This window comes from Globicephala melas, chromosome 3 (genome assembly GCF_963455315.2).
Source record: "Globicephala melas chromosome 3, mGloMel1.2, whole genome shotgun sequence".
NCBI classification, from domain to species: Eukaryota; Metazoa; Chordata; class Mammalia; order Artiodactyla; family Delphinidae; genus Globicephala; species Globicephala melas.
This window is the reverse complement of record NC_083316.1, coordinates 170,554,675-170,574,849: the sequence shown is the minus strand read 5'-3', so window position 1 is coordinate 170,574,849 and position 20,175 is coordinate 170,554,675. Positions and strand designations below refer to the sequence as shown.

General features: G+C 65.8%; 1 protein-coding gene across 4 annotated transcripts; it reads left to right on the top strand.

Annotated features, from left to right (window-relative positions):
* Positions 1-1,711: 1,711 nt before the first annotated feature.
* MIDN (midnolin) lies at positions 1,712-11,131 on the top strand. Of its 4 annotated transcripts, none has more exons than XM_030845623.3 (9): positions 1,712-1,859; positions 3,073-3,700; positions 4,741-4,828; positions 5,036-5,098; positions 7,045-7,173; positions 7,257-7,562; positions 7,719-7,863; positions 8,092-8,337; positions 9,075-11,131. In XM_030845623.3, exons 2-9 carry the CDS (start codon positions 3,468-3,470, stop codon positions 9,350-9,352), a joined length of 1,488 nt encoding a protein of 495 aa, XP_030701483.1. In that variant the 5' UTR covers positions 1,712-1,859; positions 3,073-3,467; the 3' UTR covers positions 9,353-11,131. The 4 variants fall into 4 exon arrangements, with proteins under 4 accessions (XP_030701483.1, XP_030701482.1, XP_060153449.1 ...); XM_030845622.3 differs by having other exon boundaries at positions 1,715-1,859; positions 7,716-7,863; XM_060297466.1 differs by lacking the exon at positions 7,045-7,173 and having other exon boundaries at positions 1,727-1,859.
* Positions 11,132-20,175: the final 9,044 nt, after the last annotated feature.

Sequence of the window (20,175 nt, the reverse complement as noted above, 5' to 3'; positions counted from 1 at the left end):
GGGTCACGACCCCTTCTGAGAGTGCAGGCCTTGGGCCTTGTGGGGGCAGGCGGTGCCCAAGGGTTCATCTCCTTCCCAGGAAGGGGTCCCCTCGTGCTTTGAGTGCGCTCACGGCCTGGGACTGCCCCCCATAGCACAGGGATGCTATGAGTGGGAGAGAACAGGCCTTAGGCTGATCTGGCATGTTTATCAACTGGGACTTGCAAAGCCAGGCAGGGGCCACTGGTCTCCTGTGTGTGTGACCCTCAGGGGCCCCATGCCAGGAGACAGCCCACTTCCCTGCAGGCAGACGAACCAGCCCCAGTGAGATCACAGACCCGTTGGAGGTCTCAGCCGCACCCCACCCAGCGCCACCTGCCCACCTGAGGGTCCCACCTGGCCTGTCCCTCCGTGAGCCCTCCAGCGTTCAGATGCTCCGGCTTCAGAGCGCACGGTCCCCTGTGCTGCCTTCCTGCTCTCTGCAGGCAGAGCAGGCCGGGCCCGCAGACCCTCAGCCCGGCCCCATCACCAGGTCTCGGGGCACTCGTGAGAGCCTCCGGTGCTTTGCGCTCACTTGCTTCTCATCTGAGCACTGTTCTGTTTATCTGGCAAACTCCTATCCGTGCCTCAACCCCAGCCTCCTGATCCCTCCCTCAAGCCCAGCCCTGACCCTATGGGGCTGGGAGTGTCTGGGTGTGCCTGTGAGAGGGTGGGGGGCCAGAGGCTGCAGGAGCCCTTGGGTGGGAGCAGGAGGCAGACCTGGAAAGGAGCACAGCCCTGGGAGGGGCCCCCAGGGCAAGGCTGGGGGCGGAGGTGGTCGGGTCAGATAAAGGGAGACACCAGATAAGTGGACAAGTGGCCTGGGGTCCCCCTCCTCTGGACAGAGAGGGAGGGACGACTGAGAGGGCCCTACCCTCAGCCAGGGTCATCCTTAGAAAACCCCTTACACAGGGCGACCTGTAGGGACACACCTGAGGACATGCCAGGCTTCTGCCTGTTAATGGCTGTGTGGCCTCAGTTTACTCACCTGTAAAATGGGTAGGGTGTTACGCCCACCACAAAGGCAGGATACCAGCAGGTGAGCATGCCTGATGGGATGATGGCAATATTGCCAGGCCTAGGTGAGGGCCCCACATCCCCAGGCTCCAGAGTGAGGTCTGCTGTGTTCTCTCACTTCATTCTACTGCCACCCTGCAGAAACTGAGGCTCACAAAGGTCAGTGCCCTACGGGGTCACAAAGCCCAGCGGGCGGTGACTGGATGCACAAGGCAGGCCTGGCGCTGGTGAATCGCTCCATAAATGCCCTCTGAGGTCACCGTTAAGGGATGTAGTTGGCTGGGCCGCCAGGGCAGCTGGCTGGGGCCCCCCCACTGCAGGCAGGTGACCCCAGCCTGTTTTCCTGGACCGAGGCCGCTGACTCAGGCCCCCCTTACCGCTCCCCCACGCGGGCGCCCCCAGGCGGAAGCACTCGGCCAGAAAGGGGGCGGGGCAGAGAATCCAGCTGTGCACCCCGAAACCCCGTAGCACGGGCCGGAGTGCGGGTGCGCCCGAGTCGTCAACGCGGCCGACCGTGACCCCAGGTTCGTAGCATTCAAGGAGCGCCACCCCCTCCCCGTTTAAAATGCGAGATTTAGGGGGCGGGTGGCCCAGGCCCGACGGCGCCCCAGGGCCCTGGCCGGCAGGCAGGGGCGGGGGCCGGCCTGCGTCACCGCCTGCCCGGCCCCCCGCCCCCTGGCCGCCCAAACTCCACCCCGAGGGAAGGCGGCGCGGATAAAGGCTCGGGGGCCGCCCGCTCGGCCCCAGACCGGCTCCGCCACCGCGCACTCAGCCTGGACGTGGGTACACTCAGGACAGTTGGGACTTCGGACTTGCCTCTCCCGGTGAGTGGGGGGCGGGACCTCGCGGGCCGAGGAAGGGGGTTCTCACTCTAGGCTCTTGAGGGTGCCCCACTTTTCTTTGTTCTTTGAGCAGGCAGTGTTCAAAGGTGTCTCCAGCCCTGGGAAGCCCCCCGGGACGTGGAGTGGGAGGCACTCGGCGCAGCCAGCACAGCCCGGGAGGGACCTCTGCCCCCGCCCCGCCCCCCGGGCACTCCCCCTCCCCGAGAGTGACCTTGAGCTAGTTGCCTTTCCGGCCTCAGTTTCCCCGAATGTGAGGCCCCAGTCTCCTGACTTGGAGGCTTCATACCCCTAGCGAGGCTCCCACAACGCCCGCAGTCCCGTCGGACTGCCCCCGTCCCTGGAGGCCTCGGCGACCCCTCCCCGGGTCTCCGGGCAGCGCTCCCAGGTGGGGCCGGCAGAGGGCGCGCCGGCGCTGCTGACTCACCGCAGCCCCGAGCGGCGCGCGCGGGCGCAGCCGGGGACGCCGCGTCACGTCACGGCTCGGGCGGGCGCGAGTCGGGAAGCGGGCCCGGCCCGGCGGGACGGGGGTGGGACGCGAGGTGGCACCGGCGCGGGAGGGCCTCTCCGGCACCGGCCACGTCACCACGGCACCGGCCACGGGGGTGCAGGCCCCGCCCGCAGCTCCACCCCTTGCCGGGGCTTCACGCCTCACGGGTGGGGGGCACCCCGGACCGACCCTCCCGCGAGCGCCCCAGCCTGGGCTCGGCCACGAGGCGCGGGGACAGCGTCCAGCTTCCGCTAGCGGCGGCTTCCCGGATCGGCGCTTAGGGAAGGCCCCGGCTTCCTGCTCCTTCGGCGCGCAGCCACTGCCCTCCCCCACGGCGCGCCGCCCCAACCCTGGGTCCCGCGCCCCCCGGGCCGGGCCGCCCGCCCTTTGTTGCGGGCCCGGGCCTTATGAATGGCCGCGGCGGGGCGGGGGTGCGGAGGCGGGCCAGAGCGGCGCCGGCCCCGCCCCTGCCGCGCTCCGCTTGGCCAACGGGACAGGGGCGGAGCGAGGGGTGGGCCCGCGCGGCCACGTGGGGCGGTGCCGCGGGGGCTCCCATTGGCCGGCCCGTGTGGCCGACTGGGCGTTCAGCACGCGCTGATTGGTCGGCGCGGGCCGGCGGAGTAAGTAGTGAATGGGAGGGGGCGGAGGCCCCGCCCTTCGGGACGTTGATACATTATAACTTTTTTTTCTTGTTACTTTCACCCCCAGATCCTCCGGCGGCGGCGGCGGCGGCGGCTGTTGCTAAGGGAGGGGACGCGCGGGGAAGCTCGGCCCGAGCGGCAGACGGCCCTGAGCGCGGCCGGCTGAGTGGCGCCCCCTCCTCCGGGACCCTTTCCCGCGCCCGCCGCCCTTGAAAGGAGCTGAGAGTGTAGTCCCCACCCAGGAAGGTGCCCCGACGAGCCGACGCGACTCCGGAGCGCCACTCGGATTTTTGATTCTTGATTCGCCTTCCGCTCCTGGGACCTTCTCGAAGGGAAAGCGCGCTGCCCCCCGCCCTCAGGGGCCCCGAGGACCCCTGTTTGGGGAGCCCCCCCGCCCTGCCCGGAGGCGCGGCAAGAATTGGCGGCGCCCCGCGGACTCCAGCCCCCCAGCGCGGGCCGGGGATGGAGCCGCAGCCCGGCGGCGCCCGGAGCTGCCGGCGCGGTGCCCCCGGCGGTGCCTGCGAGCTGGGCCCGGCGGCCGAGACGGCGCCCATGAGCCTGGCCATCCACAGCACGACGGGCACCCGCTACGAGCTGTCGGTGCCCCCCGACGAGACGGTGGAGGGGCTGCGCAAGAGGCTGTCCCAACGTCTCAAAGTGCCCAAGGAGCGCCTGGCGCTGCTCCACAAAGACACGTAGGTACCGCGCGCCCCCAGCCCCCGCGCCCCCCGGGCCCGCCGCCCCCTCTGGCCCCGGCCCCGGGGCGGGAACAAAGAGCGCGCCGCTCGGGGAAGGAAGGGGGCGGCCAGACGGGGGGCGGGGGCGCGCCGCGCGCTCTCGGGCGCCCTCTGCTCGGCCCTGCCAGTCTTGGCCCCCTCCCCCGCCCGGGGTCGCTGCACAAAGGCGGTTGCGAGGGCGCCTCGGGTCGGGCTTAGGCGGCGTCCCCCACCGGAAGGCAGGAGTCCCGGGCGGCGCGGGGGTCACAGCTACGGGGGTGGGGGGCGCGGCGGCTGCCTCCTCTGCCTGCGACCCGCTGGCTTCCGCATCTGCTCGGCGGCCCCCTCTGCGTCTGGCTGCCTCTCCCCCCACTTGCGTCTCTCTGCCCCCCTTTGTTCTCGCCACCAAGCCCTTCCCGCAGTCTCCCCCTCCCCCCCGCCATTTAAATCGCCTCCAAGCCGGGAGCCCTCCCTCCGCGGGCCTCTGGGGACACGCAGTGTCCATCCCCAGCGGAGGGGCCCCGGTGGGGGAGGGGCGGGAGGGGGAGGGTCTCCTTTGTCTGAGCGGCGGCCGCGGCGGCGGCCTGCGCCAAGGAGGGAGGGAGGGAGGAGGGGAGGCCCGCCCGGCGAAGCCCGGAAAGGCTAAGCGCTTGGCCCGCAGGGACAGCCCAGGCCCCGGTGGTTGAATTACAGGGGGGCGGCCCCAGGGTTGGGGGAGGGTGCCAAGGGACTCGCTGGGCCTAGATGGTGAAAACGTGCCTCGCTGAGGCGCAGAGGGAGTGCCCCCAGTCCAGAGTTGGGGTTCCTTGGAAGAAGGGATCTGCACCGTCAGCAGGGGCTCCCAGGGTCTGACCTCAACCACGCACACACTCAGGTCTCTGGATCTGGAGACCAGGAAGGGGTGGGGGTGATGGACGTCTGTCTCTACCTCACGAGCCCAACCCTCCCCCGCGGACTCCGCTTCCGAGCCCCTGCCTTGTCTCGGTGTAGCCTCACCCTCTTCCTTCCTCCCCACTCAGCCGGCTCAGTTCGGGGAAGCTGCAGGAGCTCGGCGTGGGGGATGGCAGCAAGCTGACGCTCGTGCCCACCGTGGAGGCGGGCCTCATGGTAAATGGCTGGGGCGGTGCGCCTCGAGGCCCCGCACTGACAGGCAGCCCCCTCCCCTGCGAGCGCAGTCCCCTCCCCTGCCAGCACAGTCCCCATCACACACTGGACCCCTTCCCCTCCGGGCCACCCACCCCACCCATCAAGCGGGGCCCTCCCAACCCCGGTGTTCGGGTGCGCCCTCAGGGTCTCTTCTTCCTCTCTCTGTAGTCTCAGGCCTCCAGGCCAGAACAGTCTGTGATGCAGGCCCTCGAGAGCTTGACTGAGACCCAGGTAAGACCCGCGCCGGCCCCCTCCTGGCCCTTGGGGGCAGCAGGCCCAGTGCCCGGCCACTCTGGAGGGCCTGGGGGTTGTTTGTGCCCCCAGCAGGCCTGTGAGGAGGGGAGGGGACGCGCCGCTCCGCCTTCGTGCCAGCTTGGCCTGGTCACCCAGCTTCCTATTCCTCCTCCCCGCCCCCCCAGCACTCACCATCTGACCTTGAGAGCCTTCTCTCCCACGGTGGCCGCCATGGGGGAGGGGGCCTAGCTTTCACAAGCCTGCCTGCGGGGTGACCTTGGCCCATGCTCCCACACCACCGGGCCTGCGTCCCCAACCTCACCAGCCGTGCCGAGGCACTCTCCCCCCTGCCCCACTGTGGTTTCCACAGAGCGACCTTTTTAACATTTCTGATGGGGGGGGGGATGGGACTGGGTGATACTCTTTCCGCCTTTCGTGACCCCATTGCGAGGGGTGGGGAGTCACCCCTCCCTCTCCTCCCTCTACCCTTTGTTCTCTGCCCCAAAAGGGGGAGGGGGCGGGGGCGCGCAGCCCCTGGGGCCAGCACAGACCAGACAGGATGTTAGGGAAATATTTAGTAAGTGCCGGGAGGGCGACGAGGAGGAAGGCTGGGGCTGGCCCACACTGGGTTCCCGGTTTTGTTGCAGGTTTTTTCTTTCCTCCTCCTTTCCTCATTTTTCTGGCAGCAGGGCCCTCCTCCCAGGAGGGTGACACAGGCCTCAGCTATCTGCCCGCTGCCAGGGTGGGGGTGGCAGGTCCCCGGCCTCAGGAACCTGCTCAGCGGCTTCCCTTCCTCCTGCCCTGAGGCCCTTGCCCCCTCCCGGCGTTTAGCATCCTGCCCTCACCAGCCAGCTGGCGCGGAGGAGGGGGGGGGGGGACCCAGGAGCTGGGTGGTCTGCCGTCAGGAGGAGCAGTGGGGTGGGGGGAGAGCCAGGGTCCCTGGAGTCGGGTGGGGCTAGCGTGTGCTTTCCTGGGGCAGATGTGAACTGAGCTCCCTGCTCCTGGGGGGGCTGTGGTTGGCAGGGGGCCCCTGGGCGTGTTTGGTTCACATCCGCTGCAGGGTGTCTACGTCAGGAGGGAGATGGGAGGCTCTGGGCGGAGTGACTGGGCTCCCAGAGCTGCTTCTCCGCCTGGCACCGAGTCATGCCTGCCCGTTCACCCTCCCCTGGGAGGAAGTTGCAGGGTGGAGTGTGGGGGGGGACACCCCAGCTGCTCTTGGGAAGCCACCCCAGGCCCTTCCTGCAAAGGGCATCTCTGGGGCTGGGGAGGGCGTGTGCACAGGGACTGCGGGGTGGGGGCTGCGCTCGGCCCGCCTCCTTTGCCTTCTCCCCATGGCCCCCAAGCAGGGAAGGTTACGCCAGCCACTGCCAGCAGGGAGGGGGTGGTTCTGAGTCATCGTGGCCTGTGTCACTTCTCAGAAACCTCCGCCCCATCCCTGCCCGGGGAGAGCACGGCACTGGCCGGGCCCCAGAGGAGGGGTCCAGTGCAGATGGGGGTGGTATGCACCCCTCGCCCGCTGCGAAGGGGCTGCCAGACTGAAGGTTCATGTTTGAATGGGCTGTGTTGAAGCCCTGGGAAACTCGGGCCCCAGGGAACTGGTCAGGGTCCCCCCAGCGCCCGCAGAGGCAACGCCTCCCCCTCAGCCTCGGCCCCGCCCAGGACAGATAAATATTTATCTTGAGAAAGCAAAGGTTAGGACAAGAATTTGTCCAGGAATTTCGCCCACTCGCTGTTCCAGTGGCTTAGCTGGGAGGGGGCCTGAGCTAGGCCCCTGCAGTGTTCACAGGCGAGAGAGGGTGGGGTAGAGGTGTGAGGTGAGGGTTCTTTGAGAACAGTGATTGCTGGCTGGGCCCCGCCCCCTCTGGCCTCGGTTTCCCCTTGAAAGAACCAAGCTGGCCAGGGCGGGCCAGGCCCCCGTCTCATCCGCCTCTGTCCCCCCACAGCCCCCAGCGGCGCCCAGCCCGGGCCGGGCTGGCGGAGGCAGCTTCCGGAAATACCGATTCATTTTATTTAAGCATCCGTGGCACCGACAGGGACCCCAGAGCCCAGAGAGGGGCGGCGAGAGGCCCCAGGTCACGCAGCGCGGGGGGCCGGGCCGGGCCGGGCTGGGGGCACCACAGGCTGGAGCCCTGGGCTGACGGGCCGCTCTCTGCAGGTCAGTGACTTCTTGTCGGGCCGCTCGCCGCTGACTCTGGCGCTGCGCGTGGGTGACCATATGATGTTCGTCCAGCTGCAGCTCGCAGCCCAGCACGCCCCACTGCAGCACCGCCACGTGTTGGCTGCCGCCGCTGCTGCCGCCCGTGGAGACCCCAGCGTGACCACCACCCCTGTGTCCTCTCCCTGCCGGCCAGTGTCCAGTGCCACCCGCGTCCCCCCAGTGCCCACTGGCCCTGCGCCCACGTCCTCCCCTGTCACGGCCGGCTCCTTCCGCTCCCACTCGGCCTCTGCCACCTGCCCCGAGGTGAGTCTGGGGGAGGACGTGGTGGGAGAACGTCAGAGCCCTGGATACGTCTTTTGTATCAAGGGCCGTCCTCAGACCCTGGGCTGGTGTTGGTCTGGTGGGTGATCCCCTGACCCTGAACCCCAAAGCTCATGTGCCTCCCTCCCCCATCAGCAGATGGACTGCTCCCCCACCGCCAGCACCGGTGCCAGCCCCACGTCCCCCGCCGGGGGCAGCCCCACGTCCCGCTCCCGCAAACCTGGCGCAGTCATCGAGAGCTTCGTGAACCACGCCCCGGGGGTCTTCTCAGGGACCTTCTCTGGTAGGTGTCATGGCGTGCCCTGCGAGCAGTCACGTGAACCCACGCCAGGCATGGGACACACTCCCCGGGATCCCCACGCGTGTGCCCGGCCATACAGCAAGCCACGTGTCCTCATGGGTGGGTGCGAGCGCCCGTGTCACCCAGGGTTCCGCCTGCACATGTGAGACCCGGGCACTGCCAAGGCCTCACGTCCACCACTGGGGTCCTCATCCACACCCCTTCCCGCAGGTACGCTGCACCCCAACTGCCAGGACAGCAGCGGGCGGCCGAGGCGGGACATCGGCACCATCCTGCAGATCCTCAACGACCTCCTGAGTGCCACGCGGCACTACCAGGGCATGCCCCCATCGCTGACCCAGCTGCGGTGCCACGCCCAGTGTGCCCCGGACCTCGCCCCCAAAACTACCTCCTGCGAGAAGCTGGCGGCCGCGACCCCGGCCTCCCTGAGCCAGGCCCGCCTGTGCAAGCCCCCGGGTGAGTGTCCACCCCCACCCCACCCCGTCCTGGGTCTCTCAAGGCCCCTCTGTGCGCCTCTCAGAGCAGCTGAGCCGCTGGTGGCGGGGAGGGGGCCGCCAGCTGCCACTCGCCCTGCTTTGCAGGCGCGTGTAGAGAAGGGAGTGTGTGTGCTGGGGGCACACAGCATCTTTGTGCCCTCCCCGGGGGGGGAGTCCATCCTCACTTCCTCCTCGCCCCCCTCGGGCACCTTCTCCAGATGGTGCGTGGGGCCTCTGTGAATGGGCCAGTCAGGCTGAGGAGGGGGTTAGCTTCCCCCTCCCGCTCAAGGGCGGCCTCCGCCGCCCCACCACCACAGCCATCTCGTTATTCCGGATGCCTCCGGAGTCCTGTAGAACCGTGATGTGGGCCCCCAGGCCCGGTCTCAAAGGGGAAACCAGGGCACAGCCTGAGTCCTACCCTGGGTCACAGAAATAGCCTAAAGGGTTCAAGCTCCAGCTCATTTTTATGCCAGCCGTGTCCCCGGTGCCCGGCTCAGGCCAGCCCCTGCCCTCATGGAGCTCACAGCCTGCTGTTCAGCAGACGTGGAATTAATGACCTAAAGGTCCAGCAGACCCTCTTGACCCACTCACTCGCTGGCGGGAGCGTCCACAAGAGCTGGATCGGGCCTGATGCCCATCTGCTGGGGGTCCTCGCGTTTGGTTGGGGGTCTGGCCTCCAAGGGTCGCTCAGGGTCATGGTCACTGCCGCCTCTGCAGGGGACCGGCTGCGGCAGACAGAAAACCGAGCCACCCGCTGTAAGGTGGAGCGCCTGCAGCTGCTGCTCCAGCAGAAACGGCTCCGCAGAAAGGCCCGGCGCGATGCCCGGGGCCCCTACCACTGGCCGCCCAGCCGCAAGGCCGGCCGCAGCGACAGCACCGGCGGCGGGGGAGGCGGCGGCCCCAGTGAGGCAGCTGGCTTGGGCCTTGACTTCGAGGACGCCGTCTGGAAGCCAGAAGTGAACCCCGACATCAAGTCAGAGTTCGTGGTGGCCTAGGAACCCTGTCCCTCGCCCAGGGTGGCCTGTGAGCGTGGCCCCACGCGGGAGGGCCAGCGGCCGGCTGGTGCAGTGGGGCGCTTCCCCCTCCCGGTTACGCGGCCTTTTTTTTTTTTTTTTTTTGAAATTTCACTTCCTACCGTGGTTTTCCGAACTCTCCATGGACTTGGGTTCCTGCCTCCTCGGTTTGGCTCACACTGCCCGCCCCTCCCTCCATCTCCCATCCTCATCCCCGACCTGGCCGGGTCCCTCCCGCCCACCTTCCCAAGCTCCAAATATGTAGCAGTCTTTCCAGATGGTTGAGAGCGGAGACAAGGAAGCCGCCCCCCACTTCCGTTCTGCCGCCCTCCCCACCCTTTTCAGGTTGAAGTCAAAAATGTAGATGCCTCATTATGCACTTTACAGACAGGGGAGGGGGCCGCGGAGAGGAGAGGCCCCCACCACAAACCCTGGCCCTAAAACAACTCGGCAGGTGCGACCTTGACCGCCAGGGACTGTTTCTCTTCCACATCCGTACTCTTTTCTCTTCCTGGTCTCTCCTTTTCCATTTTTCTTTTTCCTGGGAAAGAAAAGAAAAGCCGTTTCAGGGGAGAGGCTGGCCAGAGCCTGCCTTTCGGTGTGGGCTGGGGTGCGTGGGGGGGGACCCTTTCCTGCCAGGAAAGGAGAGGGAGGGAGGGGTGGTGCCCGCCGCCAGCCTGCACCCCGTCCACGCACTGTGCGACTTCCTTCAGCGCTACCCCACCGCCCCACCCCGTTTTTCTGAGCTTGGGGTATTTATAGACTATTAATTTTCTGACTGAGCCAATAGTGGTTGGGAATCTCTTGAAAAATACGGAGAGCAATGGCTGGGGGGGCGGGCTTGACGCCCCCAGCCCTCCTTCCCCACCCAACCTGAGGGATCTGGGCCTGTGGACTGTGTCTGGGGGCCCTCCGGCAGCTGGGAGGGGAGGGGAGGGGGTGCTGAGCTGTGAAACCCCAGGAGGGGCAACGCTGTGTAGCATTAACCCCCTTGGGGGGGGGTTCGCTGCTGGTCTAATTTGGACCCTCCCCACTCATGCCCATGCCCCAGGGGCATCCCCCAGGGCAGAGGGACAGACCTCTCCCCCCTTACTGGGGCCATTTCAGTGGGGTGGAGGGTTTTTTTCATTCACTTTTATTTTTTACTGATAAAGGAGATGTTTGGGCCCTGCCCCCCCACCTGTCAGTCTCGTCCTGGCCCCGCCCCTCTGTGCTGCGCAACACCCCTCGCCCTCTGCCTGCCCCTCCCTCCTAGATGAACCCCAAGTCCTCACCCTGCCCCCGATTATGTGTTTAAAGTTAATGGTTTCAGATGTGAACATCTTGTGTTAACTGTAGCTCTGTACATTTTTTGTGGGGGGGGGTGGGCAGGGAGGGGTCAGAGGGTAGGGGTCAAGGATCTTTGTTTTTGTTTTCGTTTTTCCAAAAAAAAAAGAAAAAAGAAAAAAAGGGGCGGGTTTGTTTTTGAAGCGCTGTCTTGGATATCTATTTAATGTGTGTTCTGATGGGGTTTTTTTTTTAACGATTTTTAAATAACGTCTGTGCCTCCGCTGGTCTGAGAGTGGAGGCCCCAGGCAGGAACCGCCCACCCCTCTCTGCCCTCTCCAGGGCCCCCCCCAAGAAAGCATTACCCACCCTCGGGGGGTCGGGCTGTGGGGTGTCCCAGCACCTTGCGGGAGTTTCCTGTATGAAAACATGAAATTGGAAAAGAAAACAGCCTCCACAAACACCGTGATTTCAAGGAATAAACAAAATGAAACGAGTGAACCTCCGGCCTGCTCATCTCGGGGGGCGGGGTGGTCTTGGATGTCACAGAGTGGGCTGAGTACGGTAGGGGGTGATCTGTCTCAGGAGGGTCGGGTTGGATGCTGGGGTAGCCCGCCACCCCAGGGAGTGGGAGGTGGAACGTGCTCCCAGGGCGCCCAGCGCGGGGAGGGGCGCGTCCCGGAACAGTTCCCACGCCCCCTCCCCGCTTTGGGGTGAGGGTGGGCAGGAAGCCGCCTGGCGGGGGAGGGAGGGCCGGCCACTTCCCGGTACCCAAGGCCGGAAGTCCTGCAGGGTGTGGGCACGGGGCTGCCAGCCTGCGTGCCCTGGGTGGGGCCTCATCGTTCTAGGCTCTAAAGTGGGCTGCAGGGGGCTTCCCTGGTAGCGCAGTGGTTGAGAGTCCGCCTGCCGATACAGGGGACACGGGTTCGTGCCCCGGTCCGGGAAGATCCCACGTGCCGCGGAGCGGCTGGGCCCGTGAGCCATGGCCGCTGAGCCTGCGCGTCCGGAGCCTGTGCTCCGCAACGGGAGAGGCCACAACAGTGAGAGGCCCGCGTACCGCAAAGATAAATAAATAATAAAGTGGGCTGCAGGCGAGCCCAGGGACTCAGTCTCCAGGGAGACCTGGCTGCAGGCTCTGCGCCACGGTTTCCCCAGCCCCAGAAACGGGGAAGCAGCTCCACCTGCCCGCCCACGCGTGGGGGGCCCAGCCTGAGGACCCCTGACCCGAGCCCCCCCCCGGGGTATGGCGCCAGGCCTCCAGAGCACCCCCTCTCCCTCCCACAGTCAAGCCAGGGCCTGGGGCTGGCGCTCGAGGCCTCCCGATTTGGCTCCACCCCAGCCCTGCGTGGACTCCCTTCGGCCTGCCCGGCCTTGCATTCCAGCGCTCCCCATCCCTGACCATCGGGATTAAGCCTCCGGGCCGTGCCCTACCCAGGAACACCCCTAGCCAGCGCCCCTGCTTTGCCTGGGAACTTCCCCTGTCTGCAACTCCCACCCCTGCCCACCTGGAGCTCCCTGAGGGCCGGGCCAGGTGGCGAGTCCCACCTTCATCCACTTTGGGGCTGGGCAAAGACACACAATCACAACAACACTGAAGGTCATTTCACATGTATTTCCTCACTTAACGCAGCCACCTAAGAGAACTAATTACCCTCCCATTTGGTAGATGAGAAAACCGAGGCCCGAAGAGAAATACCGTTTGCTCCAGAGCACTGGGGTGATTGTTACGTTAGCGACCACCATCCCCGGGCTGATTTCTTATAGCCCAAGACCCTGCCCTCCCAAGCCTCAGTTCTAGGAGTCCCGCCCATGGGGAACGGAAACAGGTGCAGTCCCAGGAGTGTCCTGGGAGCAGCTTGCTAAGGCCTTTCTGTCCCTCCTGCCACCCTGTCACCCCCAAATCATCGCACGCCCACGCCAGGAAGGTAGGATACTCAGGTCAGGCTGATCCCTTCAGACCTTCAGGTCAAACGTACCCGCGGGCCCGGAGGACCGCAGGGTGGAAGTGTGGGTGGGACAGCTCAGGTCGAGCCCCCTGCCCACGCAGCCGGGTCCCCGGAGGTCAGGGCTGTGACCCAGGTGGCCGCTACAGGGCTGGGTGGGAGATGCGGAAGGAGGGAGTAGATGGCGGCACCCGCTGAATCACGGGGGCTGTGTCTGCATGCTGCAGAGCAGGGGGCACTTGGTCTACTGCCGGGGAACTCACTCCACAGGGCGCTGCCTGGCGCCCAGCCCTGGGGTCCGAGGGTCACAGCCCTGCCCGGGAGTCCTAGAAGAACTCCACCCTGGTTGGGTGCTGCGGCCATTAGCCCCTTCCCACTGCGCGAGCCTGAAACGCACACACCTGAGGCGGGGGCTGAGTGGAGAGGTGCCCAGCCAAGGGGGTGCAGCGACCGGAAAGGCAGCACGCCAGGCCACGTGGGCGTGGGCAGCACGGAAAGGTAAACCGAGGCCCAGAGTAGGCAGGGGCCGCGGAATCACAGGGGGCGGGGACAGCCCTGCACCGCCCCCTCCCCCCATTGAGGAAAAAGTTGAATGGGAGGGGGCGGCCCCCGGAAGCCCGCAGGGATGGAAACGCGGCTTCCATGGCAACGCGCCGCGAACCGGGCCTGACGTCACCGTGGGGAGGGCGCCCCGCCCGCCCCCGGCCTCGCGTCGGGCGGCCCAGGCCCCGCCCACTCCTGGGACGCCTCATTGGTGGCCACGTCGTTCGCTCTTCCGCACGCACCAATAGCTGCGCGGGGTTGCCGCCCGGAGGTGGGACTGCGGCGTGGCCCGGCTGAGTGCGCAGGCGCGGCGCGGCGCGGAGGCGTGCGGCCGTCCTCAGTTTGGAGGCGGGATGCGCGCCAAGGGGTCTGACGCCTGCGGCAGCTCCGGGACGGAAGAGGGGGCGTACCCGGGGGCGCCGCACGTGCACCCCCCCATTCTAAGCCGGGCCATTGCCTGTTGCCCCCTCCTCACGACCCCGTGTGCGCGAGCCCCGGGCTGGGGGGAGCGCAGGGCGAGGAGCGGGAGGAGGGCACTTGGATTGAGGCCCTGCCAAAGGAATAGGACTTTGCCAAGGATAGGAAGAGGGAACTGGTGCCCCAGGTGGGGGGCATGGCGTGTGCAAATGTCTGAAGACGTGAAAGCGGGTGCATTTGGGGAACAATTGGGAAGTCCATTTGGGGTCCTAAACCAAAAGGCGAAGGCAAGGACTCGAAAGGGGTGATTCCTCAAGTCTGGCTTGGGGGGGGGATGAGATGGGAACCCCAGGGAGGAGGGGCGGGTGGAGAGGGCAAAGGCCAGAACACCCCAGGAGCTTTCTGAACGCTGTGCTTGGGCTTCGGAGAGGCCTGGGAAGGGACCGATGGGGCATTGTCTGAACGTGGCCTCTGGTTCACAGTGAGGTGGTCGGCAAGGGGGCTGCAGGGAGCTCGGAGATTTGGGGGAGGGGAGCAGTTGGAGACGCCCCTGTGCACCTGGAAGCCTACAAGCCAGGAGCCGGGACAGTTGGGGGCCCGGGGGGGCTTATGGCGGCAGGAAGTCCTCATCGCTGCCTGGCTGAGGCGCAGTTTTGCTGTGGCCAGGAGTCCCCTCTGAAAAGGCAGCAGGCCGCGGTCGGCGTAAACAGGGTCGCCTTTGCTGGGTGGCGAGGATGTGAGCAAACCTTTGGTCCGAGGTTAGCCCCTGGGGCTAGCCGGACGGGCAGAGAGCCCTGAGACTGATGGGGGTTGGAGCTGGCGGTGTGGACAGGTGTGGCTACCAAAGTGTGGAGTCCGGACGGAGGCCTGGATCCAGGTGCTGGCTTCTGGGATGATGAGGCGGCTGTGGGCGGGCAATAGAAGGTCACTGGGGTCACGTCTTTCTGCTGGAGGCCAGAGTCCCCTGGGGGCGGCCAAATGGGTAATTGGGGCAAGCTGCACGGTTTTGAAATGCCAAAGGACGCGGTGAGGGGTGGCTTGGGAAGAAGGCAGGGAGGAGCCAGGCCCCTAGAAAGATGAGAGGGAGTGGTGCCCCGCTGGGGCCAACTCCGGCACCCCCAGCACCCGGAGGCTGCCCCAGCACAGCCACCCCTACCGCGCCTGGCGGGAACGCCCTCCTTTCCAGGCACCTTGGGAACGGGAGTCGCCGAGCTACGGCCGAGGGTGCTGGGGCCCCACCCACGGCCGCCCAGACCTGGGAGGGCAGAGGACAGGCAGCCGCCGGTGTCACTCGGGATGGGAGAGCGTCCAGCCCGCAGGTGCGGGCGGGGCCGCTGTCACCTGGGGCCCTTCCACGACTGGAGACTGCCCTTCGGAGGGGCCTCTGTCCTTGGCCTGCTGTCTCTGTTCCCCCCACCCACGTGTGCCCCTCTCCCTGCTCCCTCTGAGTTCTCTTTTCCTGTGCCTTTCTGTTTTCCCCTTTCCGCCTTCCTCGATCTCTGGGCCTGTCTGTATTTCTGTCCAGGTCTCCATCTCTCCCTGGAGGTCTCGTCTCTATTTTCCTCCCGTCTCGGTCTCACCGGCTCCTCCTCCTGGCCCCTCCCCCGCTTCCGCCCCCTCTCGGGGGCACCCTCCCTCACCCCCCGCACACATTCCAGCCTCCACCCCCGCCTCGCCGCCCCTCCCTGGGGCCAGCTGCTGCGGCGTTCGGTGCCCGGGATGCTAGGAGTGGGCTTGAGCCGGGGTCAGAGGGCGGGAGCGGGCGGGGGATGGGGAGGGCACCCCCTAACTCTTCTGGAATGTGGGCGGGGCCGGCCCCACGGGGTCGGGGGGAGGAGGTCGCCCGCCGGCAGGCGGAGCCGGTGGCCCGAGACAGCTGGCTACATCTGCCCTGCACACGGCCCACACCCCAGACGCTATCCATAGGCCTCGCGGAAAATCAACACAAGCCCAGACGCCCACGCAGGGCCTCTTACCGCCACCAGACCCAGACCAACCCGTCTCCCCGTCCCACACACGCGCTGCACACCCTCCGCAGTCAACGGGTACATGCCGATCCCACCTGAGTGACAGGCTCCGGCTCTGCAGCACAAGGACCCCAATGCACACCGCCCCCACACCCCCAAACCCGCCCCAAGCTACACTTTGGGGGCCACAACCTCAATCAACAGTGTGACCCTCAAAACCCACTCTCACCCTGGGCCAAGACCTCGCTGACAAAACCCGCAAAATTGAAGGTCACACCAGGCAGCTCAAACTCAGACCCTCAGAGACGCAGCTCAGCCGAGGCGGCACCCAAACCCGCGGACGCTCCAGCCACAAACACTACCCACGCACCGTGCGCGCCTGCAGGCCCAGCCGAGCAGAGCCGGCCACTGGGCTGGGGCAGGTGCAGGGGCCTGTGTGCGCCCACAGAAGAAGTGGGGCTTCCTCCGGCATGGCCGGCGATTCCCTGAGTGTCCTGAGACACGGAGAAAGGAGAGAACAGCAGAGAACTGGGAGCCGCTCCGTGGTGTGTTTTTGTCACCGGCTGCCCTTCCATCACCCCCGCTGATCCCAGGAGATGCTGCTGCTGTGCCCACTTCTCAGATGATGCACCCTAGGCTCAGACAGGAGCCCAGACACCGCCTACCTGCACAGCTGGGCACCGGGCCATCGCTGACACTCCAGGGTGGGATGGTGATCGAAGGCTGGACGAGGTCCATGGGCACCTGTGTCTTCCTGCTTGGGTGTGGGGGCCAGGATGTGGGACTGCTGTGTGCGGCCGCCTGGACACACACAGGTGTCTTCCCTGAGCCTCTGGCAGCTGCCCCAGGGGGGTGTGCTCTCCATGACTGCCACTCCAGTGTTGCCATGGAGATGCCACAGCCCCAGTCAGGGGTGCTTTGGCCCCTCTGTGTGCCTGCAGGGAGCCTGTACGTGGGGCCAAGGTCAAGGGAGCGGACAGGGCATCAGTGGGGGTCAGCTCCTCCCACCCCTGGGGCGGAGCTGTGAACCTCAGCCCTCCCCCCGTCTCGGAAACCCAGGGGGTTGCATCCCCAGCCCCCAACGAGGCAAGCTTTGGGGTTTCCACGAGCACACAGGGGTCTCTGCGCATGCACAGGCCCTGGCGTTTCATACACACCTGACGTATGTCCTCTGCATGAATGCATGTTATTGGTGTGGGCCTCCGGGTGTCCCCCGGGTCCCATTCCACAGCCCGTGTGCCTGCCGTTGATGGGGACTGCAGTCACCAGCAAGGCCGATGCGCTGCCTGGCCTTTGCACTTCTGGGATGAGGGCTGGGGCAGGAGCAGAAGAGTGGCAGCTTCCACATTCCTGGGCCATGAGTCACAGGGAGCTCCACCCAGATGCCCCCTCCCACGTCCCCCTCCGCCAGGAAGACCCCTCCTAGGAACAGGAGGTAAACTGAGGCCAGGGCGCAGGCAGCTGAATCTCCTGCCAATTCACAGTTGGCAGCCACCTAGGGATCTCAGATGTCCCCACCTACTCATGCAGGTGGGAAACGGGGTGGGTGGGGACGGGGGAGTCAGTTAAAGTTAAACTCTTCCTCCTGGCTTTTGGGCTCCTGTAGCTCTCCTCTGCCCTAGAGACCCCGGCGGCTGCTGACAGTGCGTGGCATGTTCCCACCCCAGGGGCATGAGTCACGCCACCAGCCATGGGCACATATGATCTGTGAGTCCCGGTTCCCCCGCGTCATGCACACGCAGCAGCGCTGTCCCCGGCTGATCCCACATCCTGGTTATGCACATGCTTTGGGGTCCACGCACAACCCCTTGTGTTCTTGCACATAAGGCATGACCATGCAAACATGTTTCCATGTGTGCACACACACACACACATGTGAGTTCTATGCACACACTTCCACAGCCATGTGCACAGGCACACGGCCCCATTTTCATGTTCACACAGGCATGGTCCCCAGAAACCTTGTTTCTCCATCTCTGTACCCACGAGTCCCCTGCCCACGGCACACATGTGCACCACACCTGGCAACGTACACACACATCCAGTCCCCGCTTCCCCCTCCCTGGCTCTGAGCCCCGGGGATCTGGGCCAGGCGGGCGGGCTGGAGTCTCTGCCAGGGCGGTCCCCTTCCGCGCCCGCGCCGGGCGGCCTCCAGGTGCACCGTCCCTGCCCCCGCCTGGCCGGCCGGGAGGGGCCGGTAATTACGCGGCCTCAGGGTTCCCCCCCACCACGCGCCTTTCATCCCGTCCACGCCCGACCCGAGCCCAGACGCTCATTACCGCCTCTCGCCCGGTCATTAGCCGGGGTCGGGGGAGGACCCGGCGTCCGGCGGGCCCGACCCGGCGGGGAGGACAGAGGGGGCGGTGCAGGAGCAAGAAGGCCCCGCCCCCGTCTCCGTGGCAACGCCGGCGCAGCACCGGGGGTGGTCTTCGGCGGGTGCCCGGGGAGGGGCGTCTTGTGAGTGTGCAGACGGGGACCTCCGGCCTAAGCCCCGTCCCGCCGGGCAGGCGGTGAGCACCGCGTGTCCCGGCCGTGAATAGCAGCCTCGCCCCCGCCCGCGGCTATTTTAAGTCCCCTCCTCGCCGACCACCCCCCAGCGCTTGGGCGGAGACTCGAGGGCGGGCCTGAGGGCGGGACGGGAGCCCCTTCCCACGCTGGTGCTCGCGGCCGTCGGCTGGACGGCGAGGCGGGACCGGGAGCCCCCGGCCAGGCTGACAGCGAGGCCGTAGCTCCCCCTTGTGTCCGCGGGGAGAGTGTGGAGTCGCGGCCGAGGGAGCTGGCATCACCTTCCAGGGAGGAAGGTGGTGCCAGTCCCCTGAGACCAGTCCCCCATCTCGCCCCTCACGGGTTCACAAGGTCGTAGGTACACACCGAGTCACAGGGACACGCCGACGTCGGTAGACGCAGAAACACAGGTGGGCAGACAGGTAACACACCTGAGACGCAAGCACACAGTTCCCACACAATATCCGGTGCAGGCGCACCTGGGGACAGGTATCCATAGGTAAAGGTATGGTATCCATAGGTAAAGGTATGGTATCCATAGATATCCATAGGTAAAGGTCCACACCGTGATGGGAACCCAGGACAGTCGTGGGTACGCATGGAGCCCCGTACCCAGCAACAGGCTCGTAGTAAGTACACGCTTGATAACTGCTGGTGGAATGAATGAATGAACCAGGGAACTTCACAAAACCAGGAGAAGGCAGACTAGGAACCACAGAACAGTGAGGGCGGGGACGGAGGGTGGTGCAAAGAGTGATGAGGGGCCCCGGTGACTGCAAGGACCCCTTCGCCTGGTCTGGGGACAGGAGCTGCCGACCTGACTTTGCTGGGGGAGCAGATGAGAAGGGAGGGGATTACTCCTGGGCTGGGCATGCCTGGCCCCAGGTCCCCTCCATGGGCCCTGGCGGGAGGGCGAGAGCTGAGTGCTGATTCTCTCTGCTCCTTTTAGTAACCGCCCTGCGTGAGTGGCTGACGCAGCAGCCGGCTGTGGCTGACGGGGAATTGTATGGGGGGGGGGCTGTGGCGTGGGGGGACGAGGTGCGGACATGGCTGCCATGAGTCATGAGCTGCTGCCTGGGGGAAGGGGTCCTGAGCCCGAGGAGGGTGTCCCAGTGGCCTTGTCACAGGAGACAGTGTCCATGCTCTCGTTCCTACTGCGTCAGCTAGACCCACCGAGTCTGGGGCCTGGAGTGGGGCTGGAACTTTCCTGGGGTAGGCAGCAAAGCAGGGGTCTCTGTTCTCAAATCGCCCTAACTTTTTTGGCTGTGCCGTGCGGCATTCGGGGTCCTAGTTCCCCAACCAGGGATCGAACCCACGCCCCCTGTATTGGAAGCGCGGAGTCTTAACCACTGTACAGCCAGGGAAGTCCCTCAAATTCCCCCTAACTTTTATGCAGAAGGTATGCCCTTTGAAGACTTTCTGGGGCAGGGGTATAGCTTGGGCCTCTGGTCTGGGCAGGCAGGGGTCTGCACTAGCTTCTTCCACCCATGGAAGGGTCCAGGGCCACAGAAGGTAACATGAGCCAAGGCCTGGGCAGGGGGAAAGGGGTGACCACAAGAGGGGCTCCCAGGAGCAGCCTTGGGGGTGAAGATCTCTGCAAAGCTGGTTCTTCCCATAGCAGAGGTCTCAGGACTCCCAGACAGAAAAAAGATGCAGGGGGAGGAGCCAAGTGGGTTCTGGGTGTGCTGGTGGGCGGCTGGAGCACAGCGGTGAAAGGGAGATGGGGGGCTGAGCTGAATTTTGGGGTGCAGTGGAGACTCAAGAGTTGGGCACAGTGGTGGATTTGAGAGCCCAAGTCGAGGTCAGCCTGAGGTCCAGAGCTGGGATGAAAAAAGTGTCTGGCCAGGTGACTGTGGCGTGTGGGTGCTGCACCAGACTGGGTGAAGTCCGGATTGGGGTGGGAGTTAGGTGTGGTTGCGGTTTGGGATTTGTAGGAAAACTGGGTTGGGTGAAGTTGGGGTGACCCAAAGTTGGGAAGCAGGAAGAATTGGGATCGTGGAGAATATTGGGGGTCCACATAAATGGAGTTGCCTCAGTGTTAGGGTTTGGGCGGGCCTTGGGGCGGATCACACGAAGTGGAACGTTGGGGTTCTGAGAGTTCTGGGGTGTCGGTTATGTTGGCAAGTACATAATGACTGATATCGGGGTTCACATGAAGTTGAGG

Excerpts from the sequence above, each read along its gene's own strand:
- MIDN (XM_030845622.3), top strand. The coding sequence starts at position 3,468 with ATGGAGCCGCAGCCCGGCGGCGCCCGGAGCTGCCGGCGCGGTGCCCCC. Across the intron at positions 4,829-5,035 it reads CCGTGGAGGCGGGCCTCATG|TCTCAGGCCTCCAGGCCAGA; the intron begins GTAAATGGCTGG and ends CTCTCTCTGTAG. Across the intron at positions 7,563-7,715 it reads CCTCTGCCACCTGCCCCGAG|CAGATGGACTGCTCCCCCAC; the intron begins GTGAGTCTGGGG and ends CTCCCCCATCAG.